Raw genomic sequence first — 26,056 nt, 5'->3', positions numbered from 1 at the left:
CTCCATAGCTCAGTCCACAATTTACTCTGTGTGAGACCATGGTCTGTCTAAATGGTAAATGGTAAATGGACTGCACTTATATAGTGCCTTTATGCAAAGCGCTTTACAACAGCCTCTCATTAACCCATTCACACACTCATTCACACACCAATGGCGGCAAGCTACCATGCAAGGCACCGGCTCGCTCACTGGGAGCAATTTGGGGTTCAGTGTCTTGCCCAAGGACACTTCAACATGTGACCAGCCGGGGTTAGGGTTAGCTCGAACCGCCGATCTGCCGACCTTGCGATCATTAGACGGCGGCTCTACCTCTTGCGCCACATCCGCGTGATATGAGCCCTGTCTCTGATGTCACCTTTGACATAGACTCCCAGCTGGCAGGGAGTTTCAGCCACTTTCTTTGTAAGCGCTCACAATGTCCATGTTAACCTTTGACCTCTGTGTGTCTCACCAGGTGGCTGCACCATAAAGAACCAGTCGAGCCAGACGCTGGAGTACTGTGCTGAGCTGCTGGGTCTGGAAGAGGACGACCTCAGGGTCAGCCTCACCACCAGGGTCATGCTCACAACAGCAGGGGGCGCCAAAGGAACAGTTATCAAGTAAGAACCCCCTCACAGTCACGCAGAGGGGCAGGGGGCACATGGTGCACAGCTGTTTGCTGTTTTGATTGCGTCAAGGGATGGACGTTGGTGAACCACATGGTGTAACCAATGAGGGTCAGGTTATATATTGACATTGGTCATGTCTCATGCGCATCCATTCGGGGAATTGTGCATTAACAATTCTTGAATGGTTCTCGAACACAGTTGTGTATGATCTGCTGCAGTAGCACACATACGGGGTATTCCTATCACCTTGTTTTACACTGCCCACAGGGTCACATACCAGTTACCACAGGAAACGCAGAGGCGTGTGCGTGTGCGCGTGCGTGCGCGTGTGTGCGTGTGCTACGTCACTCTAGCACAGAGCGCGTGTGTGTGCGTGCGTGCGCGTGTGTGTGTGTGTGTGTGCTGCACACGTCACTCTAACACAGTTAAAAATAGGACTGCTCCTGCCTCCCTGCTAGAAGGAAGCCTCCATGCCATATTGTACATCTCCAGTTTATGCTTTATAAAACACAGAGAACACAAGTGGAAACATGGCAGTGAAGGGCTGTGGAGAGGATGGAATCAGAATACTGCATGAGGAAAAAAAGGGTGATGTACAGATCCTGTCGCTGTGGGGACAGGAGAGCTTCACAGTGTCGCTGTGGGGACAGGAGAGCTTCACAGTGTCGCTGTGGGGACAGGAGAGCTTCACAGTGTCGCTGTGGGGACAGGAGAGCTTCACAGTGTCGCTGTGGGGACAGGAGAGCTTCACAGTGTCGCTGTGGGGACAGGAGAGCTTCACAGTGTTGCTGTGGGGACAGGAGAGCTTCACAGTGTCGCTGTGGGGACAGGAGAGCTTCACAGTGTTGCTGTGGGGACAGGAGAGCTTCACAGTGTCGCTGTGGGGACAGGAGAGCTTCACAGTGTTGCTGTGGGGACAGGAGAGCTTCACAGTGTTGCTGTGGGGACAGGAGAGCTTCACAGTGTTGCTGTGGGGACAGGAGAGCTTCACAGTGTCGCTGTGGGGACAGGAGAGCTTCACAGTGTTGCTGTGGGGACAGGAGAGCTTCACAGTGTTGCTGTGGGGACAGGAGAGCTTCACAGTGTTGCTGTGGGGACAGGAGAGCTTCACAGTGTCGCTGTGGGGACAGGAGAGCTTCACAGTGTCGCTGTGGGGACAGGAGAGCTTCACAGTGTCGCTGTGGGGACAGGAGAGCTTCACAGTGTCTCTGTGGGGACAGGAGAGCTTCACAGAGTCGTCTGAAGAAGGCAGATAGAAGCGTGGCTCTCCTTTGATTATCCCTATCTCAGGGTTCCTGTGCTGGTCTTAAAAAGCCTTAAAGTCTGAAATCCATCAATCCAACTTATAAGGCCTAAAAAGGTCCCAAATGTCAGTTATTTGGTCTAAAAATGAGGTGCTAGGTCTTTAAAATGAGATCCTGCAAGGAAATCAGTCCGACCACATCTATTTACGCGGAAATTAATCAAGCTAATTTCATCACCTCAAGGATGACAAAAAGCTATCACATGGTGTCGCGAATAGGTCTAAAATGCTATTCAAAGAGGTCTAAAAAGGTCTTGAGGTTGAACCCTTGTAGGAACTTGTTGTCTTGTAGGAACCCTGCTATCTAGCCAAGCGCCTGCCTGCGTTCTAGCCACGGCTCCGCCCGTCTAACGCCTGGGATTGTTTCATGGGCAGCTTGGGCCACTCCGCTTGCCAACGGAATGCCACGTCACTCGCAGCGATTACCGTTCTCCTCCGCTAATGTGAATGCCTCCCCTTTTATCTGTTGATTGAGAGCAGCTTTTGCTCTGCTGCTCAGGTTGTTAAGTTGTAGATTTATGTGGTCCTCGTCTCTCTCGGTCCCCTGTGTGGGGGGGCTCTGGTGAGCGAGGGAGACCTCATGTTTTTACAGGGTGTGGAAGCAATCAGCTAGCACAGCAGCTAGACTGGCCCTGTTTGTCTTCAGGGCATACAGTATTTATTTGTAAACTATTTGTGACTGCTCCTGGTGTTTCTGGACACCTCTCGGAAATGAGAAAGACGTCAAATTCGTCTTTAAAGTTTTTTTTTTTTTTTTTTTGGATTTTCGTTTTTTTAGCTAACATTCAACTCGAAGATGTGAATTACCCACTCGTTATTTTTCCGAACAGTTTTACATTCATTAAATAAGTGTAATCTATAACACAATGACTTCGTTTCTTGTTGTTTGATGGGGATTCATTATCTTTGATGGGGATTTTCTGTGCTTAGTGATTTCCGGTGTAGCAACTTTCAAATACTCATGTCGTCTTCAATTTGTTTCCGATTTCAATGTATGATGCATCATTTGAAAGCTTACAATCTGTAGTTTAAGCACATGTAAAAGACTGAAAAATGATTTCGCCTACAGGTAGCCCTTTTCATTGGGCTGTGTCACATTTGTCACTTAATAGTGACAGTAGCAGAGAGTGAGTGACTTACAATGGGCTGGAAAGTGGCGATTTGAGCCTGTCTATTCCACTCTTAAGCGGGCTATTTTTGTGACTTATGTAAGGGAGAAAGCTCCCTGAACTAAATGATCTGTAAGAGAATGGCCTTAGGCATGTCTGTTTGTGGGTGAGAGAGTGTTAATCAATGTGCATTGTAGTAAAGAACAGCTGAGCAAGGCGGGGTGGGGTGGGGGTGGGGGGGGGCTACACACTCCTTCCAACCCTCCCAGCCACAAGAGACACGGCCTCCGCTGTGAAATGTATGGAGATGAGGCGAGGTGGAGCCCCGAGGCCTGAAAAAGGGAAGAAACATCACTGCTGCTATTAGTGCTCTGGCTTTTACCCTCAGATTTGCATTTCGCAAAAACTGTGGACCCTTTACACCCGCTAGAGGGGGGGGAGAATGAATTAAACATGGCAGACATTTGAGATTGAGTGAGACGAGGTGTACTGAGAGAGATGTAGGGTGGGACGGTGGAGACCACAGGGGTGAAGGGGCCATCATGGAGCGTCCCAGTGGGGAGAGTCGTGACTGTCGTATTACCACATTGGCCAATGCTGAAGGGAACTCCACAAGGGTGCATACTGGTAATGGTTAAGTAATGGTTTAGTTCTGCCCAAAGAGAGAGAGGGAGAGAGGGAGAGAGGGTGTGAGGGCGTGTGTGCCTGCATGTGTGCCTGTGTATGACTGTGTCTGTGTAGATAATTGACTAGTGGAAATGGAGGTAAAGGGGTCCGAGGAGTCTCGGAATCTTTACTCACAATATGACTTAGGTCATGTTCTCAATTGAAAGTCTGAATCGAGACCTGGAGCCAGTGGATGAGTTCGCAACATTGTTGCATAAATTATTTCTCTGATTTGCGTTCTCACAGCCCTTCACGTAACGAAGTAACATACGCAATCGAAGCAACAGACCGCTCCAAATGACGCAGAGCAAAGCAAATTTTATCCTAAACTCTGTTTCAAGTGAAGCAAATGTTCTAGTGAGAACACCCCCATAGAGCGCAGTGATCTGCTGAGAGAGAACCCTTGTTCTTTACTGCCTTTAAGTGTATGCCAAAAATTGGGTTTTGAAATGCAAAGCTCAAGCTTGTTGAGAAACGTCACACTGTTGTCTAATTATATTGAGCTGCACAAGTGTACTCGAGCGCGGTCAGATGCAGTGCTGATGTTTATACTTTCCGTGTCATTGGAGTGTGATAGCAGCCGTAACCCAATCACTCCCTTGTCCAAGTCGTCAATAACACACTTATCTGCTTGGGAGGTCAAGCGAGCCCTTAATAATTTTGCTGACCCAATGTTTGGACAGGACAATGGGTCGACAAAATAATTGACGCTCCCTCCCTGTCGTCTGCCTCCCTCTCTCCCCCAGAGTGCCACTGAAAGTTGAGCAGGCAAACCACGCACGAGACGCCTTGGCCAAGGCCATGTACAGTCGCCTGTTCGATCATGTGGTCACCAGGGTCAACCAGTGCTTCCCCTTTGAGTCCTCTGCCCACTTCATCGGGGTCCTGGATATCGCAGGCTTCGGTTTGTACCGTCTCTTTTGTGCTCCTATACCACTGTGTATGGATATGGGGGATGAAGGTTGTGTGGGTATAACGTTGTGGAAATTCGAAATGAACGTTGCGGATGTTTATGTTTCTCCGTCTCAATCTCCCTTCAGAGTACTTTGAGCATAACAGCTTCGAGCAGTTCTGCATCAACTACTGTAATGAGAAGCTGCAGCAGTTTTTCAACGAGCGTATCCTGAAAGAGGTGAGTGCTTCATCATCTTCATGCAGGTGCTCTTTTTCTACTGACTGTTGACCCTCCTGTCGAATTATTCACACCCCTGGAGTCCAAAAAGTGCTGGCAACAAGCGGCAATGAAACCTTGACCTTTAAAATTTGACAGTTTATTTCTATGTATTTATACACTTATGTATTCTAGTGTTCCGTACAGTCCTTGTCCTTGTTATTCCACAGAATAATGGGAATATCACAATAATAATAATAATAATAATAATACTAATACTACTACTAATAATAATATAATACAAACAATTTATAATATTATGAAAATCATAATAATTGCTTATTGGAACCATTGTGTTTATATTGTAGGAGCAAGAGCTGTACCACAAGGAGGGGCTTGGAGTGAATGAAGTCCATTACGTCGACAATCAGGACTGCATAGGTTTGTTTCCTCATGTTTACATGCATATCACTGTTGAGTTACCAGTAACGTTGTCCTAGCTGTGGATTTGTTGGTATTCCTTGTTTGTCTGACTGGAGAGTTTGTGAGCATTGGAGGGCTGTTTTCTTCTTTCTTGAGTTGTGTCTGTAGAGTTGCAGCAGTAAGCACAGTGGGCAGTGGGATGGAGGTGTCTTGGGTTAATGCTGGCTTTTCTCTAGTCCAGGCATGTAGAGTGGGGTAAACTTTTAGTAAAAACCCTTAAAGCCTGCACTGATTGGAGCTCGCCTGTTGAGTCAAAAAGACACTGCCCCTGAGAACATGTGCCTTTTACTTTTTGCCTTTACTTTTACTTTTTTACATCCATCATAGGTTTTTCTGTTAAGAGTGTTGTACTGAACAAAGGGCTCACACTATAAGGCTCCCAAAAAAAGAACTGGGAGAAAAACGCTGGGGAAAATGGTGTATATATTAAGCCAATGTATCTGATTCTTCATAACCATTCTTTATACAATATACTTCCAATGGGTTCACATACTTTTTCTCGCAACTGCATAGCAATGTATGTTAGATTAGAAACATTCTGTACTGATTTAATTGTGAAAATGTTCATTAAAAAAGTAAAAATAAATGTGTACTAGACAAGCAGAGCAGAGGTAGTCTGGGGGATGATGATGATGATGATTATTTTGTGCTAAAGTATATGGTACTTGGTGGACTCAAGAAATCCCAGGTACATGCATTTCGGGAGCTTTTATCTGTGACCCAGGGCTGTACAAAATGTATTTACAAGTAAATGACACTTGCAAAATGCTGTTCTAGCTCTTAGGCTACGCTGGAGTTTTGGATTTTTGAGTTTTGGTCTAAAAAAATAAAATAAAATAAAAAAGACCCGTGACCCACCTCTCTCCCTGTTTCACTCTCTCTCTGTCTCACTCTCTCTCTGTCTCACTCTCTCCCCATCTCACTCTCTCTCTGTCTCACTCTCTCTCTGTCTCACTCTCTCTCTGTCTCACTCTCTCTCTGTCTCACTCTCTCTCCGTCTCACTCTCTCTCCGTCTCACTCTCTCCCCGTCTCACTCTCTCTCTGTTTCACTCTCTCTCCATCTCACTCTCTGTCTTTGTCTCCAGACCTAATTGAGGCCAAGCTGGTGGGCATCCTGGACATCCTGGATGAAGAGAACCGTCTACCTCAGCCCAGCGACCAGCACTTTGCAGAGACAGTACACAACAAGCACAAGAACCACTTCCGCCTGACTGTAGGTCCTTACTACTCCAACCAGGGCTCAATGTCCTTTCTGTAGAAAGTCACACTAGCCTTCACTATGCTTTGAGTATTGTTTCAAGTTTCTTTTAGTTTCTGTCACATTACACAAGTGTAAGAGAGTAAAATAATTCTTAGGCTTCGGTTCCTGACATTGCAGCACAAGACAATAAGGCAATAATTCAAGATTTATTCCAAAAATAGGAATAAATAAATGAATAAAAAATGCTATGTGCTTTGAGGTTATGTATCTGTCCCTCAGGTGCCCAGGAAGTCCAAGCTGGCCGTACACAGAAACGTGAGGGATGATGAAGGCTTCATCGTCAGACACTTTGCAGGAGCTGTGTGCTATGAGACGGTACGCTCAAATGGGTGTACTCAGCAACATGTTTGAATGGCATAAACATTTACACATATCCCTTTATCTGATTTCTTCCCACATCTTTTGCAATCTTGGTGTATGACGAACCAAATGTACCCATTGAACCTCTTTCGATATTCAATCTCTCTCATCCTTTTTCCTACAAAACCCTTGCAAATGAAAGCAGCTTGGCATATGACATAAATGAATAGAGTAGGTCAATGGTTTTTTACTTTGTGCAATTTTTCAGACCAAGTTTGTGGAGAAGAATAACGACGCCCTGCACATGTCTCTGGAGTGCCTCGTGAGTGAATCCAAGGACAGGTTTGTGAGGGAACTCTTTGAAAACTCCAACAACACCAAGGACTCCAAGCAACACCAGGGTCGAAACGCCAAGGCCGGGAAGCTAAGCTTCATCAGTGTTGGAAACAAATTCAAAGTGAGTTAAATCCACTGTTTGTTTTTTTAGTTTGTTTACTTCATCATGTCCTGCGGTTCACAATTTTGAATGTTGAATTTTAACAGCCAAAGCTATGTCCTATAGTTTGTATGCAGAACAGTAGCACTTAGAAGTAGTCTATTGTGTATACAATATTGTGTTTACACCTTCTGAAACATCAAATTCAAACACCTTTCAAGCACCTTTTAAGGACTTTCAAGACTCAATTCCTTCAAATTCAAGGACCAACACGGCATAGTTAGTTAGTTAGTTAGTTAGTTAGTTAGAGAGAGAGAGAGAGAGAGAGAGAGAGAGAGAGAGAGAGAGAGAGAGAGAGAGAGAGAGAGAGAGAGAGAATTTCAAGGACCCGTGGGAACCCTGTGTGTTATAAGTTACACCCAAGAGGTGTTAGATACTATTGGTAAATATTAATATAATAGAAGTATTCATATTCATTGCATTCGCATTATTTCAACACAGCTTCTGTTTTAGGGAGGCATAATTGTTTTTCTAGCGGTGTCTGATTTAATGTACTGTACGTCTAGATGAGTTTCCACTGACTTCATGTTCTCTCTGTGCTCAGTTACCTGTGGTGGTGTTGCTCCTAATATCTCTCCCTCCCACTGTCCCTCCCCTTCTGTCCCTCCATTCTCTCCTTATCCCCATTAAAGCTGTGATTTAAGTTTGGAAGGTGTTAGAGAGAGAGTGAGACAGACAGAAATACAGACAGGAAAAATATAAGGGGGGTAAAGTCAGTCGTGAGGAATCGTAGAATCAGCCAGGGAATGAAGGTAACTTGTCTTGCGCTGCTGTTTTGTGTACCAAATGCATCATTGACTAATGCTGTGAACAATACCTGTGAACAATACCCCTCTGTTCTCCAGCTAACCGCTTACCGTCACACCCTGTCCCTCCCACAATCCTGTCTGTGAAATTGTCTCCCATGTCTATGATACTGCAACAGACCAGCTTCATTTCCATACCTAAATCTGCGTATATTGCTAATGATATCTAATTTGAATTGTTCCTCCAATTAATCAAAGTACAGCTTTTCCCCCAAGACATGAATGCAACCGGTTATTAATCATATCCTTTAGAATCAACAGTGTACTGCAGACCTGTCACATCTCATGTTGCTAGGCTACACTTTTCCACATGCAAGAATCAGAGGTAGATCCATAGTTCATGTCAGGATGTCAACTAAATGTCAATGACCCCAGATTGATCACCTCTGCATTCTCCAGACCATTCTACGATGCCACAATAACATTCTTGTAACCAAAATGCAAGATTGTGTATTGTTTATTAGCCAACACCCATGCTATTTGGCAATTGCACCCATAGCTCGTAATAGATCGTAAGACTTCGTCCTTGACTTAATCAGGCATACATTTTTGTACCCGTCTGTTCCTGGAGTTACAGGGCGATGGAGCCGTATAGAGCTGTTTATTTGACACGTGAAATCGCGCCGAGCATAAATATTAATATCCTTGTGGTGTCCTTAGAGAAGTCAGTTAAACACTCCTCACTGCAGAGAACCACAGCTGTTACAGAGAGTGGCCAAAAAGCGGTTATCTGTCTGTGTTCCCACAATGCACAGCAGCTACCAACCATGCGTCCCTCTGTCCTCCATTCCTGATGGCTTAAATGTCTTGTTTATTCACCTGTTTGCATGGATTTGTCGAATGAAGAATATGTACTTTCCTCCAGTCACTTTCCATTGTTATGTGCCCCTTCATGGCTGTGCTGTTGCTTGTGTCACTGTCAGTTTGAGTGAGTTTCGGACAGGATCGCTAGAGGCAGAGGGAGCAAGCACCCTTTTAACAAGCATGTTTTTAGTTTTTTGTTGGACTAGACAGGTCCCTCAAGTAGGTCTACTCTATATCACTAAACAAAAGCTTTTCTCTCTTTACTTAAACAGACCCAGTTGAACATACTCCTGGAGAAGCTTCGTAGCACGGTCAGTATTGACTTTTGTGTTCTACCTTTACTGCTCTATCCCTCTGGCAAGTACTGTACGGTAACTTGAAGTCAATTCCCCTGTAATGTAACTTTAGAGCGAATTGCAATTTAGTGAGCCTGCCCTGTCTGAACCATGTCCAAAATGTTTAAATCCGGTCTGCACCGTCGGTGCATGAGGGCCATTTGCAGGGGTCTGCTGTCAGGACTAATGGGCTCACTGCTTTTTCTCCGTCCCAGGGCTCCAGTTTCATCCGCTGTATAAAACCTAACCTGAAGATGATCAGCCACCAGTTTGAAGGGGCCCAGATTCTCTCTCAGCTGCAGTGCTCAGGTCAGTATGTTCTCTCTCTCCATACAGCGCTGGAGAGACAAGTACAAGTACTATAGCGCTAACACAGATTCACGATTGGAGTGTTCAAGTGTCTATTCTGTTTGCTCATCAAAAAGATATATCAGTAAACTCTGCTTTCCTGCAGTGTTGCTGATTCACTATGCTCCTCAGAAGAGCACTTCTGCTTGATTGAGTGTTTCTGAACCTTTGTCCTTGCCCAGACCTTAAAATGCTACAGGGGAAAAGTTCCCATTCTCCTGTTCAATCTGCATATCCCATTTGACATGCTTTTTGTTCAGCATCTGCATTTTTCATCTGCGCACGTACATCTCATTAGGCGGATTCTGTGCTCCATTTCTTTGTATATAAAAGAACAAATGGCGCAGTGCATTTGTCCGCTGTACTGTACAGTACTGTGCATCTGAGTGGACAGAGGAAGTGGCTGTGCATGGACATACACAAGAAGACATGTTGATCAGGTTTATGTCACTGTTCTATGGAAGTTAAAGCTAACACGGTACAGTAAGTCTATTGTGAGCTGTAGCAGAACTGTGGAGTTGTTTCTTCTGTCTGTTCTGACCCTGTTCTGACCCTGTGCTGTTTCCTGGTAGGGATGGTGTCTGTGCTGGACCTCATGCAGGGGGGGTTCCCCTCCAGGGCTCCCTTCCATGAGCTCTACAACATGTACAAGCAGTACATGCCTGCCAAGCTCACCCGCCTGGATCCACGTCTCTTCACGAAGGTCAGTCGTCGTCGTTCCCCCCCCCCCCCATGCTCAACCTGGCTCTGGGCTCAATTGCTTGTTAATAATTGTATATAGCCTACACACGATGAACCACCTGATTACATTGTACTGATATGCTATTGTATGTTTTGTGCTCCAGGCTTTATTTAAAGCACTGGGTTTGAATGAGAACGACTACAAGTTTGGATTGACCAGAGTGTTCTTCAGGCCCGGAAAGGTGAGACTCTCTTTTCTGTGGCTCTCATTAAAATGGTTATTAATGTTCCCCATTATGAATGAAGAGGCTCAAAACTAGGTGCATTAGGTGCATTTGGCTGTGAAGGTAAGGGGAAATTAGATTTTGTTAATAAACCAAGAGCTGAACAGATGGTGTATTCATTTCTGATGAAAGATAAATCATGAATATGCGGTATACTTATTTTGAAGAGCTTTAATTAAAATGTCTATTTTTGCCATGATTTGCTGCTATTATCCATGAAATATCTCCAACCCTAAGGAAACATCACTGTGTTGATGGCTGTTTTACTGTGAAAGTGCTTTTGGGTTTACTGTGTTACTCTCTCTCTCTCATTCTCCCTGTCTCTCTCATTCTCTCTCCTCCCTCCTCCTCCTCACCTCAGTTTGCAGAGTTCGACCAGATCATGAAGTCGGACCCAGACCACCTGGCGGAGCTTGTGAAGAAGGTCAACAAGTGGCTCATCTGCAGCCGCTGGAAGAAGGTCCAGTGGTGTTCCCTGTCCGTCATTAAGTGTGAGTAACGTAACCTACGGTTACCAAATCGTACAATAATTAAATTGTTCAAGGAATGGCATCAGGTGCTCTGATCAAAAAACGGTAACTGTCTCTGGCCCTCTGTTTTGGTGCGGCGTGTCCTCTGATGACGTATACGGCTCATATCTCATACAACTCATTATCTTATTATCCTCAACCGCTATCTATAGTGCACATACTATAGATACAGGACACTATAAATACCCTGTACCTCCTCATGATAGGCATTCTCTATTTTTCCATTTGTTTTACCCTGACTGACGATCCATTTCCATATCGTCTGCTCTCTGTGTGTACTACCGTGGTGTCTTCTGAGTGTCTGTGCCCAGCCCAGCAGGTTGGTGGGTGTCTGGGTTCTCACCGTCACACACTCTCTCTTCCACAGTGAAAAATAAGATGCTGTACCGTGCCAGTGCTTGCATCAAGATGCAGAAGACAGTGCGCATGTGGCTGTGCAGGAGGAAGCACAAGCCGAGGTGGGTGTCCTCTCCTCCATCCAACTCTTCCTCTTCCTCATCTTCCTCATTCGCGTTTTTCACATCTCAGTGGTGCCAGGCTGTTTAGCACATCACTCTCATGTTGCTACAGAGACTGTCATGTGGTGGCCTGTACAGCGCTGCCCTAGAGAGATCTCTGATGGTAAACAAGTCCTGGGGAATTTTCACCTTGAGGTTCTCTGATCTGGCAACCTGCTGGTTTAGACTAACATTGTGTGTGATTTTATGGGTCTGGTTTTATTTATTTGTGTGTGTGTGTGTGTGTGTGTGTGTGTGTGTGTGTGTGTGTGTGTGTGTGTGTGTGTGTGTGTGTGTGTGTGTGTGTGTGGCAGGATTGATGGGCTCGTGAAGGTGCGGAACCTGAAGACGAGAATGAACAAGTTCAACGAGGTGGTGAACGGTCTCAAGGAGGGCAAGCAGGAAATGAGCAAACAGATCCAGGAGCTGGACACCTCCATCACCGCACTGATGGTCAAAATCAAAGTAATAATAATAATAATACATTTTATTTGTAAAAGCACTTTACATAAAGTGTTACAAGTGCTACAATTAAAAACAAGAAGATAAAACAATAAACATTTTCAATTTAAAAAGCTAAGTGCTACAATTAAAAACAAGAAGATAAAACAATAAACATTTTCAATCAAAAAAGCTAATAAAAGGCTCTATTAAAAAGGTAGGTTTTAAGGCCTCGTTTAAAAGCATCCACAGACTGTGGTGCCCAGGTGGTCAGGGAGAGCATTCCACAGCCTGGGAGCAGCCGAGCAGAAAGCCTGATCTCCCATGGTGCGGAGCTTGGTCCTGGGGGTCTTGAGGAGGTTGGTGGCAGTAGAACAGAGGGTGCGTGAGGAGGTCTGAGGGGTATGGAGGAGATCCTTGAGGTAGGGGGGGGCAGTTCCATGAATGCACTGGTGGGTGAGGAGGGAGACCTTGAATTCAATTCTGAGGGAGACGGGGGAGCCAATGAAGTGATTTGAGGATGGGGTGATGTGATCATATTTGCGCCCCCTCATCAGGATCCTAGCAGCGCTGTGTGAGTGAGATGGACACAAGCCCCACATTCTATTAATCTACAGTAGAAACGTCCATCAGTCCAAAAACGAACAAGCTAACAATTTAATTTAAGTGTGTCAAAAAGAGACGAAATACATGCACATATCTATCTCGTTCTTATTTCTTTGAGCAAATGTCATCATTCCGTTTTCAAATGTCAGTTATACATGCACAGATCGTATGAACCTCTCGTTGTGAAACATTTAGCATATTGTGGTTTGTTCGATTAAAACTTCACGAGTTAATGGGGGCTGCTACCAGATGGTAGATAATTACAGAGGGCTCTGGCTATGTTTTGGGAACCTGTGCTGTTTTTACATTTTGGAAGGAACAGAATTCAGGATAAATTATTCACACAAATGTATTTTTTGGCAGCCATACTGTATATCTCTCTCTATATCTCTACTCTTTCTCTCCATTGGCATTTGCCTAGAATTTGCCAGACATTTCTCTGGAATCAAAATACATTAAATAAGTATATTTGTTTCCACTGATCTACACAGCCTACTGGACAGAGAATACATTTTTTGCAAAAGGCTACACCCTCCTTGCTGTAGCTGTCACTAAAATTAGCTCAAATGCAGGAATTGAAGACATCATCCCAGTCACTCTACAACATTGGTCTATAAAACGGAGTGGCCAGATGGAATGGACATTTGAAAATCTATTTAAAATCCACAATTGTGTTTTGCATCAATGAATTCAAATGCAAATCCAGCACATGAGAAAAAAATAAAAAGTAAACATGCATGTAACAAGGGTAGGCGCAATAAGCCATGGCTTCAGCCTACACCTTTTTGGTCCTGGTACGCATTGTGACTGTGTACATTTTTTAATATATGTATTGTGAATTGTATAAGGGACCAACATAAACATTCTCAATCAATCAAACATGCATCACAGTTTCCACACCATGTCCTGTGTGAAGAATAGTGGTAGCTGCATCATGTTATGGCTACTGTATTCTAGTCTCCAGCAGGAATGATAGAGTTTGCCAGGCTCAAGAGAAACAGACATTTGCTGAGTTGGTAGTGACATCCTAATCAACACAGTGTCTAATTGATTCCTACTCAAAGCAGGGACCCTATAAAGACAAATATATTGATTCTGAAATCACGTGAACTATGATCCTTGCATTCAGATGGACTCAGATAAAAATGTATTCAGTAACATTTTAGCATTTGAACACATAGGAGAGCCGTAGACTTTGCAAACAGGTCATCTCTGTTTATAATTTTAGTGAATCATTTTTTAAACGTTTCTTTCACTTTGACAGTGCACAGTACGGCTGTCAACATTAGTGGGGAAAAATAGTAACTAACTTAATTTATTTTGAGTCCAGGCACTGGGGCGACAGAAGATTAACATTTTGAAAGGGTGTCGACAGTGTAGGCACTGGGACTGGCATAGGGCCTGCTATGGCAGATGTACATGATTGATGTTGGCTTTTAGTGGAATAGATCTTGGACCTGCGAGTCCTCGGGCGAGTCTCATTAAACACCACCCCACAGCTGTGGTCCAAAATAAGGCATTCTGATAAAAGTCTGATGGCAGATGCCTATGTACTGTATATTCAATCAGCAGTGTGTCTGTAACACATTTACCTCGAGTTCACACCTGTACAGCTGTGTTCGAAATCTCTGTAAATGCCAACAGTCAGATCTTTACTGTAGGGCTCTGATTAGGGATGCATATCAGCCATGGAGTGGTTTGTCAGGCGAGAGAGGGGATAAACTAATAATGAACAGCTTTTCAGTAGCTCACGAGATTGGCTTTCCTTTTTTCACACTTGCCTCCATAAAAAAGATTTTTGAAATATCGTTGACGTGGTTTTTAAACAGCAGATCTGTACCAAGACCTGAGCCGTACCAAGATTATTTGATGCCTGTTTTCCTCCCCATCTCCTCTCCCCCTTTAGAGCATGGTCATGACTCGCATTGAGATTGACCACGAGTACCAGGCACTGGTGACCCGCTCTGAGCAGCTGCTGACTGCCATGCAGAACAAGAAGAAGGAGGAGGAGGAGAAGGAGAGGCTGAAGCGCATCCAGGAGGAGATGGATAGAGAGAGGCAAAGGCAGGAGCAAGAGGAGCAGCGCCGCAAACAGGACGAGGAGGACAGGCGTCTGTGAGTGGAGGATAAAGGGGGAAGGGGAAGGGTACTCCCCAAATCTCAGACACCATTTGTCACACCAAGTGTCCCCACATATTTTATGGGTGTATAACATCTTTTAGCAGAACTAATGGGGGGCTGTTGTATCCATCACAAATGAGTAGCCACTAATTTAAGGCATTCGTGGGGCGACTGCCCAAACTCGATGGACCCGCGATCAAATCCGAATTCATTTGCCAGGTAACTGAAGGGTGTTGTCATGGAAATGGTTCAATATCCTGGTCAGACCGAGGTACTTGGAGTGTGACCATGTCAAGGGCATGACATGACATCGTAATGCACTTTTAGTATGCACTTAAAGGATCTAAATTATACAAAGGTGATATGTCAGGGCTCTGTTATAGTTATTAATCCTGGGATCATTTATAAGGTGATCTGTTGATCTAAATGGTTTTCCCTCCCTTACCCTTCTATCAGTGCTTTAACAGGTTTGGATTTGATCTTCATATAACAGGGTTCCCGCGCTGGTCTTAAAAAGCCTTAAAGTCTAAAATCCAGCATTCCAACTTATAAGGCCTAAAAAGGCGGCAAATTTCAGTTATTCTGTCTAAAAATGAGACCCTGCAAGGAAATCAGTCCGAACACATCTATTTACGCGGAAATGAATCAAGCTGGAACCAAAACAATGCCAATTTGCTTCCTTTTTTCTCTGTATGGCAGTGAAATCCCTAATTTCATCACCTCGAGGATGACAAAAAGCTATCATATGGTGTTGCGAATAGGTCTAAAATTATATTCAAATAGGTCTTAAAAAGGTCTTAAATTTGACTTTTTGAAACTTGTAGGAACCCTGATATAACTTTGAATAGTGAAGAGTGAATCAAGGAGCTGCTGTACACGCTCTCTTTATTGGCCAGACGTTCCAGTGACTCAATATGACACCAACACTGACGGCCCGTGTCTCTCCCTCAACCTCAGGAAAGCAGAGATGGAACTGAAACGGAAACAGGACGAAGAGGAGCGGAAGAAGAGAGAGGAAGAGGAGAGGAGGATTCAGGTAGGTGACACTCGTCTTCCTTCCTTTTGTCCATCTTGTACTTTCACTTTCCTCTTGTCATTGCCCGCTGTGGGGAAGGAATTTAACTGGCACTCTGTACCCAATGCTCCACTTCCCCGTGCTCTACTTCTCAATGTTCCCTGGCAGGAGTCTCAAACTTCTCCGCTGCTCCTACCCTCTTGACACTCCTCTCCCACTGACTCCATGTGTGTGGAGACGGTTAGTGTTCTGTGGGTAGGAAACTGGCCGCACCATGTTGTCCATCTGCTGCTGGAGAAGGACTGCTCGCATAGTGCTCCGTGGGGCTCTGACCCTGGATTATTTACAGGTTTTAGCGCTGAACGCCTCACCCCCCCCCTGAGCAAAGCCTGTGAACTAGGGCTCACAGCCCGGGGCAGGGTTACCCAGCCAGGATTTTTAAGTTTGATTCTCGTTCAATTTTGGGGGTGACAAACGCATGCTCTTATGTAATTATTCATGACTCACCACTGCAGCTTGTATCTATTTTTTATTTTTTTGGAGAGGGAGAAACTGCACCAACATCTTTTAGAAGATAGGAACTTTTCTTCTGTGATGTTCTCTTGGTTTTGCACAAACTCTTTTGAAACTGCCTGGAAGATATGTTTTGCTTGGCACCATGGCCATGCGCTAGTTGAGAGCGTTAAGGCTAATTATCCCCTGACCCCTAGGGTGCTAATTGGCTGTTATCTCCATTGAGCCCCTGGATTGTGTCCAGCAAACACATGGGACCCACAGGCATAAGAAAGGTTCATTACTGGCAGTATAAGGATCTAATCAGGCCTTGGCATGTATCCTTATTCTCTAGGTTCTTAAATCCATGGCACACTTAGGGTGAATCCCAATTCACCCCTCCAGCTCCGTTTTCACCCCTTCGGCTCCGTTTTGCGCGTTCACGTGTAGGGGTAGTGGCGTCCCAATTCATTTTACATGGAGTGTTAGGGCTAGGGCTTTCCATGGCTCCATTTGGAGCAAAATATGGACCCACGTTCCATTCGGAGCCATGAGACTCCCTTCCGGCATGCATTGCGAATCATCCACAGAAATGTTATTTTCGCTCTCGTAAACACGGAAGCTAGCCTGAAATGTCATTTACTTTTTCTGTAATTACTTGTAATTAAAGACTTAAAAATTGTGATAACCATCGTATTATCTTAGTTTAATGTCATTTCAATGCATTATAGACCTTTTCTTTACAACAAGCATAACAAAAAAATCGCTGTTATGCCGAGGTGCTTAACATAGAAAGTTCCACAGACAGCGGGCAGGACACCGGAGCCAGCAGGACACCGGAGCACTCATATCTGCACGTTTGTCACAGGCTGACAGTCACCGTGTTCCGCTGCCCCGACGTCAGTCCCATGGAAGTGTCAAGCACAGCCTTCCCCATAGAAATACATCGGTGCGCGATTTACATTTCAGAGATGTACAATCATGTTTATTTAGAAATAAATGATTACCTGTGGTGTTTGACAGCATGATAGGCGCGAATTTCCCCCCCTTGGTGGTATATGACGCTATAGTTGTTATTATACCAAAACAACCGGCAATCTAATCCGAGCAGTTGTTATTATGTAATATTATCGATGGATGTGCCATTTTTGATGAGGGCAGTGAGCAGGAGACTCATCAAGGACATGTACCGTAGTTAACTAATGCAGTGGACAGCGGCTGTTTCTCCAGCGTTCCTGTCACATCGGATTTCGTAACGTCATAAAAATAAATGCATTTTTCCATGTTTCCCTTTGATGGCATATGACGCCGTAAATGTAACTAAAGTTCAGCCGCGAAATTGTTGCACTGTTGTCCTATATAGCATAGGAACACAGGTTTCATACAGGTTAGAGCTTATTCTGTCATGGTCTGATAATGAAGCATTGTTCATTTTTATTTTATTACTTGTTTGATCGATTGATAGCGTTCAAGTTCATTCAAGTTGTGAATGAATCGCGATGACGCGAATGACGTATCAGTCGTGAAGGGTTGTCCCATTTTTTAGGGGAACCACTACGGCTTGTGGCTCTGTTCGGAGGCCTTGGCTCCAAAGCGAGTGACTCCAAAACGAGCCGAAGTGGTAGAAAAGATAATTTTCTACGGGATTGGGCCTTACTGTATGGTCTGAGATGAGAGAGAGAGACAGAGGCCACAAAGGTAGAGCAGTATACTCTTCTCAACCTTTAGTCACCCTGCCATATTCTGCTATTTTGAGAGGACTGAAAAATGTCGTGCCCATGTGATACCTCATTTTAGCTTTTTGCCCCAGCTTTTCCCTGTGGCCTCAAAACCGAGTTTCTTGTACCTTCAGTGAACATGGGATGGGCAGGACTATTCGTCATTTTACTGGGTTTCCTCCCCCCCCCACCTTGTATCCTTCATGATGAAAAGTACAGAACCACAGGCCCCCAACAACATGACAGAGGAGATGACTCCCTCCCATGAGCCCTGCTGTAGGTGTCTGGGTCGGGATTGGATGCATGTGTGGTGTGTGTGTGTGTGTGTGTGTGTGTGTGTGTGTGTTGTTATTGGTGGTGAACGTGTGTGTGTGTGTGTTTATTATTGGTGGTGAACATGTGTGTGTGCCTGTGTGATTGGTGGTGAACGTGTGTGTCTGTTTCTGTGTTGTCGTCTGTGAACGCGTGAGTGTCTGTCTGTTATGGATTGTGTGTTTATCGGCGTGTTGTTTCTCCGCAGGTGGAGATGGAGCTGCAGTTGGAGGCGGAGCGCGAGGAGAACGCGGCCCGTCAGAACATCCTGGAGCAGGAGCGGCGGGACAGGGAGCTGGCCATGAGGATCGCCCAGAGCGAGTCTGAACTCATCCCTGAGGAGAGCCAGAACGACGCAGGCCTGCGCAGGTAACACAGCCACACACTCCACCACCCACATCCATAATATTGTCAACCATCCTGACAGCAATCAGTTCAACTCTGGTCCTAATAGTCAGTAGGACCAAGAAGGTCTCTGAGCAAAACAAAAGATGAGATTTATATCAATATGGAGAGGCTTTAGAGAGAGGGAGAGACCAGTCTCTCTCTCTCCTCTGAATGTGGCGTCTGTGTGTAACCAATCTCTTCTCTTCTCTTCTCCCAGTAACGGCACCTCAGGTGTTTCATCCTCCCCAGAGAGAGCTACGTAAGACCCACAGATTTAACCCCCTAATCCCCCCCAGTCCAGCCTGCCCCTGACCACTGAACCAATACTTCCCTGCATGCTGTAGCCACCTGCCAGCTAAACCAGCCTTCTTTCTAACACAGAAACACATTAATTAATTGCAGGATCATTATCGTAGTCTACCTAAGGGATGCCTCCGTTTAAGAGTACAACATCTCAATTCCAAGACGTAGCCTACACTAATCTGAAAAGCTGTCACTTAATCTTTCAATCTCATGTTGTTTTTTTTACATAATTATTTGTGATGGAATATAATCTATCCTTTGATCAAAGAAACAGAGGAAAAGGAATCACCTTTTCCATAGAAGTAGTGGGGAAAAAGGAATCTCCTTTTCCACCCTTCCTTCTGATTGGTCCCTGTGTTGTGTATAGAGTTACTGCTTCATTGTAATCCTATTATTCTCTTGTTTGCAGTGCTGGTGGAAGTGAAAAGCTCAAGAGCTTGACCATGTAGGTTACATTTAAGCATCACCTTCACTCTGTTTAAATACACATTCAGCACACACTGAGATTTTAGATTCAATAGATTCAATACCACCTGTCCTGTACTTATTTTAGTGCAGGATTTAGAACGATCTGCACTTTTCCTCACATCAGACTTGCATGCTTTTGTAGGGCTAATATCAAGGATCATCGTGGAATTGCCAGATAGTGCGCAGAGCTGCCAGCACGAGCCATTTACTGAATGTTACTAATCGCTGCCTTAGCACTAAAACTAGCGTGTGCCAACTGGACATCAGCCCTGCACAGCCTCACTCACTCCAGCTCCCCCTTAACTGAACTGCAGTGCACACAAACTCACTAACTCCGCTTTGATATATGTCACATTGTGAATCATAGACACTGCACTGGTCTTTATGCACTTTTTTGAAATGGTGTTTTGAAAGAATGGATACAGTATATGTCATATGGTTTACTTACCCACAATCCTCTTTACTCCTCTTAAAACGTCACTTTTTTCTCAGTGATATGCTCTCTCTTAAATTAAAAAAGCGGCTGTAATAGACAATTCTCCTGGGTCTACGCACCCTGTAGCTATTTCGTACAGTGAGCATCTCTAGAGAGCATTCGAATCGAGGAGAAGATAAACTCTGTTAATTAAAAGACACGATTATGTTGGAGTAAGTATGTTGCAGTGACGAGTTTAATTAGACTCACTTTGCCGGGTTCTGGGCTCCACTCGCGGATTCATGCTGAGAACGATCGCATTCACTTTTAAGCCACCATACGATATGTCTGACTCCCCTGTGAGGCCTGGCGTCATTCATATGTCTGACTCCCCTGTGAGGCCTGACGTCATTCATATGTCTGACTCCCCTGTGAGGCCTGACGTCATTCATATGTCTGACTCCCCTGTGAGGCCTGACGTCATTCAAGGGCCCCCCCATGTGAAGGAAGACGGTGAGCAGCAGCAGCCTCCTGGTTAGGGTGGGAATAGTCTCATGCGGCCAGACGTGTCACCTCCCACCGATTGCATATGTGACAGCAGCTGGTGAAACGGGGAAACAAGTCAGCAACCAATCAAAAATGTTCCGACTTTTATTCCTAAAAATGTAAATACATTTCAACTTGTTCCCACTTTCACTAGCTGCTGTCACATAATGGTCCAGGCATACCGTCAGGAGGCTTATTGTCTCCCAAGACCTGTAGACGGAGGGCCTGGGACATCGCACCCACAGGAAAACCTACCTATCGTTATTCTTCTTCCGAATCTGGAAAAGGTTGCGCCTTATCGTCAACACCAACACTGGCTTGCAAATATTAGAGATGTATTTAGATTTATAGAGAGTGCAATTTCTTTCATTCTGAGGCCCACCTACCCAAACTCAACTAGGGAGGAAGAGAGAGTGTGTTATCCACTAGGTCTCACATTCTCACACACATACACATTCACACACACACTCACACACCACAACTTATTTTGCTTCACACCTCCTCCTCCTCTTCTTCACTATCCTACAATTGCAATCAATGTATGTTCTATTTTTTTGGGTGGCACCACTGTGGAAAATGCCTCAGTGGTGATATTGCCAGACATTCTAACTCTTATATGCGGGGATCATCATGTTCTTTTAGGGATGAAATGGCCAAGGAAATGTCTGAGCTCCTCGCTAGGTGGGTAGAGATCATTACTTTCAAGCAACTGTAATGAATGAAATCAGAAAAAAATCATTGCAATCACTTAAACACTCGTTGAAATGATGGATTAAACAGAATGACCACCATCAGCAGAAGCACATGATGTGTGAATCTGCATAATTCAAATCGTATTAGTATAGTGTTATCATCTTAATTCTGGGTAATTCTACACAGTCATTGTGGTCCTACGTGTATGTCATCAACACTGGGGTGTGGGGCTCTCCATGGTGGATAGATCATTTATGATCAAAATCAGTTCCACTGTGCGCATGTGTCTAAGGTATACACATTGATTGGACAGACCAGAGTCAGGCATTTACCCCAAGCTAGCTTTTACTTCTTATACTGGAAAGTGAATGATAATGAAATGAACCCATCAAACCTACCTATACCGAAGAGGAGGTGAAACCAGAACGTCGCCATCATAGCGGCTCGAACCGTTTTAGTTACTCACATGTTATATAAGTCATACTTATCGTGGCCCACTTGTTTTGAGCTCTTGAGCCCTGGCGTAAGTTTGAGTGAGGTGGTGTTACCTGGAGGACACACACCAGCTAATGCCTGCAGGCACTGCCACTTTGTCTGTGGCTAATTCGGGTCAAGCTGCCGTCCACTACACCTCTGACACATGGCCACAGGAATTGGCAGCAGAAGGTGACCGCCCCCCCGCTGGCCCCAAGGTCAGCGGCACCACGTGCTTCTGAGAACCTGGAATAGCCGTCAGGGTGCAAGGCCAGTCCCCGCTAATGGAGAGGCTCACTCAGCCAATAGGATTAGAGAATGGATAGGCCTTAGGTGGCACAGAGCCCACCCTAACTCCAGGAAGTGTTCTAAAAGGGGCAAATCCCTGTCAGCACCATGAAGAGAGTACTGACGGTCAACAGAAAGCCTCGTAGCTGGAAAGAAAAAGTATACTTAAACTTTCAAATGGCCCCTCATATTTCAACGCTACAAGGCGCCATACAGTTTTCAGGTGGTTTCTGAGTTGTATTCTTAGTCTGGTGTTACTGGTCTCAAACAGCATGCATTTTCTTTTATTATGTGATAAAAGAAAAAAGAAAACAAACCCCCTTCGGTTCCATTAGTTTGATACATATCCAGCTGCAGCAGCTACAGTAACCCAACCAACCCACAGCTACAGTAACCCAACCAACCCCACATTTTCCTTCATTCTGCCCCCAACTGTTCCAAGAACAATATCAATGTCAAGAAGTGATGTGAATAGTCACCTCTGTGATCTCTCTCCTTATGGGTCCTCTCCTGGTTTGCCCCACTGGGTTCTTTTGATGTTCACCTCTCTCTCTCTCTCTCTGCTGTGTCTGCGATGCCAGAGGCCCACAGGTCCAGGCCACCAAGGCTGCCGCTGGCACCAAGAAGTACGAGCTGAGCAAGTGGAAGTACGCAGAGCTGAGGGACGCCATCAACACTTCCTGCGGTACGACTGGAATACTAAAACTCTCTTAAAGCTGGGGACCAACATCGCTGTCGTTAAGAGACCATGTTGAAACCTTTCATACAAGGCTTCATGTTCTGTTGAAGCATTGCTGTTCTTGGCAAACCTCATGCATTCATGTTCAATGTTCTCTGTAGCTTGTAGTAGCATAGCTTTGGGTGACGAGTTGACACTACTGTACAGTAGCATTAATTTGGTTGATTTTGCTTGGTTTAGAGTGCTTTGAAAGAGGCCTGTCTCCTTCCACTTTAATTTGGCAGTACATTTGGAATGTATCTTTATGAGGAATGTGTGCTCCTCTGACTCGTCCCTTCTGTTGTTGAAGCCGGAGCGCCTGCCACCGAGTGGGCCAATAGGTGGCACAGAACTTAATGGGGAAAAAGCAGCCCTGCAGGCAGCACAGCATGTTTACAAAGAAATTATTACTTTAGCAGTTAACAGGCTAGCAGCCATGTAGTTAGGTCCGGAAATATTTGGACAGTGACACAATTCCCATAATTTTGGCTCTGTATGCCACCACAATGGATTTGAAATGAAACAATCGAGAAGTGCAGACTTTCAGATTTAATTCAAGGGGTTGAACAAAAATATTGTATGAAACGTTTAGGAATTGCAACCATTTTTATACACAATCCCCTATTTTCAGGAGCTCAAAGGTAATTGGACATATTAACATAATCATAAATAACATTTTCATTTTTAATACTTTGTTGAGAATCGTTTGCAAGCAATGACTGCCTGAAGTCTGGAACACATGGACATCACCAAATGCTGAGTTTCCTCCTTTGTGATGCTTTGACAGGCCATTACTGCAGCTGTCTTCAGTTGTTGTTTGTTCGTGGGTCTTTCTGCCTTTAGTTTTGTCTTCAGCAAGTGAAATGCATGCTTGAACGGGTTGAGATCAGGTGATTGACTCTGGCCATTGCAGAATATTCCACTTCTTTGCCTTAAAAAACTCCTGGGTTGCTTACGCAGTATGTTTTGGGTCACTGTCCATCTGTATTGTGAAGCGACATCCAATCAACTTTGCTGAATTTGTCTGAATCTGAGCAGACAGAATATCCCTAAACACTTAAGAATTCATCCGTCTGCTTCTTCTGTCTTCTTTCTTCTGTCACATCATCAATAAACACTAGTGACCCAGTGCCACTGGAAGCCAGGCATGCCCATGTCATCACACTTTCTCCACGTTTTTTTTTACAGATTATGTGGTATGCATCGGATCATGAGCCGTTCCAAGCCTTCTCCATACTTTTTTCTTCCCATCATTCTGGTACAGGTTGATCTTAGTTTCATCTGTCCAAATAATGCTCTTCCAGAACAGGGCTGGCTTTTTTAGATGTTTTTTCTGTGTAAATAGCAGCTTAGCATTGAAAAAGAGGGGATCATTTTACCCCCGGGGCTGTTCTAGTGTTAATAATTTCTCTTTCCATTCACCTGCAGACATTGAGTTGCTGGCCGCCTGCCGGGAGGAGTTCCACCGCCGCCTCAAGGTCTACCACGCCTGGAAGTCAAAGAACAAGAAGCGCAACACTGACACCGAGCAGAGGGCCCCCAAATCGGTCACTGACTACGGTAAAGGTCCCCACACACCTCCCACAGCGGTTCTTTCACACATGCTCATACAGCGCAATACCACTGTTAGTAGCCTTAGCCTTTTCTTCACTGCTGTGATGGATAGGGATGATTTGTGTTTTTAAGCGGTACATTTTCTGCTGATCAAAACCTCAGCAGAGCAGAAGTTGTGAGTCCTCTGTTTCCCCCTTTTTGAGGATGTGTTCTTCTGCTGAAATACTATAGGTGTCTGCATTCTGTTCCCTCATTAATCACTATCTACGGAGACCCATGCTCTCTGTCACTATAGCTCCTGTGCCACCATGGAGTCGTCATGACAACAAAGAGCTCTTAATAAGAGCAGAGCCCACTTATTGTGCCGTTCTGTTTAGACTACTGATTGGGCTGTAGACCCACCCCTCCCCCAAACACACACACACACACACACACATACACACACCTCTCCTTGTCTAGCTTACTGAAGAATGGTACAGACAGTTCTCTATTCCTGCTGTCTGACACAATAGAGAGACACATGCGAGAAATACACTAGTGCTCTTCTATCATTTGAACAAATGCAATGCCATTGCCTGTGCATGCTATTCAACTGCATTTACCTCCCTGTAGTGACAGCTATTGTTTGCTGTGTGGTCCTACAATAGAAAATCCGATTTCATGGATATTCAATTGTTGTCCATTATTATCTATGGTAAAAACAAAATGTTGGTATTAATGATAAAGCTCAAGTACATATACAGTACCAGTCAAAAGTTTGGACACACTTTCCCATTCTGGGACTGGCTGGTACTGTATCTCTTTGGTAGAGGTAGTTATTTTACATAATGTCCCCTTTATTTTGTCATTCCAGTCATACTTCATTGTCTTGTCTACCAATAGACATTCTATTAGTTGCTGTAGTCTCTGTAATACAGTATATCATGACTGAAAAGGTCTCATTGGTTCATAGTAGTAATATTAAGTGGAATACCTGTGATAATGCATGTGATATGTTCATGTGTCACCTGGCATGTTTGCTTTCAGATCATGCACCTCCCGTGAAAAAAGCATGTAAGTGGTACTCCACCATGTACTGTAACACCACTAATCACAGCGCTAACTCCCTTATTAACCATGGGAAAATAGAGGGACACTCCTTGCGTGCTTCACTGTTCTATTGGGAAGTTTCATCTCTGAGTTTTCATTTTTGGTGAGGGTGGTGTACTGACTCCTATAGTAACTGTTGCTATCCAAGTGAAGTATTCTGTTTGCATGTTGTTGTTGTCATAGGGAACACGTTATGCAACAAGTCTCTGGTACACATGGTAGATATTCTTTGCATGTTTTAGACTATGAAATACTATGTTACTTGTACAAGAGAGTGGATGATTTTAATTGTTGTTCTAAGCCGTCATGAACACGGCTAGTAGAAAATGAGTATGTGCGTAAGGAGACGTCGGACTACTCAATGACTGCGGTTATATATCTGTCTACTGTAACTAAGCAGAGATGGGAGCTAAAAGCATTCAGGGCAATTTGTCTAAATTGTGTTTGGATGCAGATCTGGGTCTTGTCATTTTTATGGGAGTGTGACAGCATTAAAAGAGAAACATGGCAATTGACTCCTCGCTCAAGCAGAGATTTGCTACAGTCACTTATTAATCAATCAAACTTAATTGATATAGCATAAGTCATGCATTGAATGCAACTCCACGTGCTGAACAATAATAAATAAAGCACAATACAATAACACAAAAGGTATGACATAAGGAATAAAACGAAGAACAAAATATATAAATAAAATAAATAAAAATGAGAAGATAAGAAATAGTTGTAAAAGTGCAAGTTGACAAAGACACTAGATAAAGGCCAGCTTACTTTAAAAAAATATCCACACTCT

The 26,056-nt window shown here is 44.4% G+C and overlaps 1 protein-coding gene across 3 annotated transcripts in view; it reads left to right on the top strand.

Annotated features, from left to right (window-relative positions):
- LOC308153463 (unconventional myosin-VI-like) overlaps positions 1–26,056 on the top strand; it is a 72,621-nt gene that overhangs the window by 39,184 nt on the left and 7,381 nt on the right. For 2 of the 3 annotated variants that reach the window (XM_080526617.1, XM_080526615.1), the window contains 23 exons: positions 455–599; positions 4,433–4,590; positions 4,727–4,818; positions 5,166–5,238; positions 6,367–6,494; positions 6,762–6,857; positions 7,111–7,299; positions 9,221–9,259; positions 9,499–9,592; positions 10,204–10,334; positions 10,477–10,554; positions 10,958–11,087; positions 11,494–11,584; positions 11,938–12,088; positions 14,577–14,785; positions 15,749–15,827; positions 18,537–18,697; positions 18,933–18,974; positions 19,428–19,463; positions 21,090–21,128; positions 22,484–22,587; positions 24,049–24,180; positions 25,201–25,227. In XM_080526617.1, coding sequence (XP_080382743.1) covers positions 455–599; positions 4,433–4,590; positions 4,727–4,818; positions 5,166–5,238; positions 6,367–6,494; positions 6,762–6,857; positions 7,111–7,299; positions 9,221–9,259; positions 9,499–9,592; positions 10,204–10,334; positions 10,477–10,554; positions 10,958–11,087; positions 11,494–11,584; positions 11,938–12,088; positions 14,577–14,785; positions 15,749–15,827; positions 18,537–18,697; positions 18,933–18,974; positions 19,428–19,463; positions 21,090–21,128; positions 22,484–22,587; positions 24,049–24,180; positions 25,201–25,227 — 2,424 coding nt within the window. The remainder of the gene's footprint in view (positions 1–454; positions 600–4,432; positions 4,591–4,726; positions 4,819–5,165; positions 5,239–6,366; positions 6,495–6,761; positions 6,858–7,110; positions 7,300–9,220; positions 9,260–9,498; positions 9,593–10,203; positions 10,335–10,476; positions 10,555–10,957; positions 11,088–11,493; positions 11,585–11,937; positions 12,089–14,576; positions 14,786–15,748; positions 15,828–18,536; positions 18,698–18,932; positions 18,975–19,427; positions 19,464–21,089; positions 21,129–22,483; positions 22,588–24,048; positions 24,181–25,200; positions 25,228–26,056) is intronic. The other variant, XM_080526616.1, reaches the window with a different exon arrangement.

This window comes from Nansenia antarctica (genome assembly GCF_963989245.1).
Source record: "Nansenia antarctica genome assembly, chromosome: 3".
Taxonomy (NCBI): Eukaryota; Metazoa; Chordata; class Actinopteri; order Argentiniformes; family Microstomatidae; genus Nansenia; species Nansenia antarctica.
This window is presented reverse-complemented; position numbering and strand designations above follow the sequence as displayed.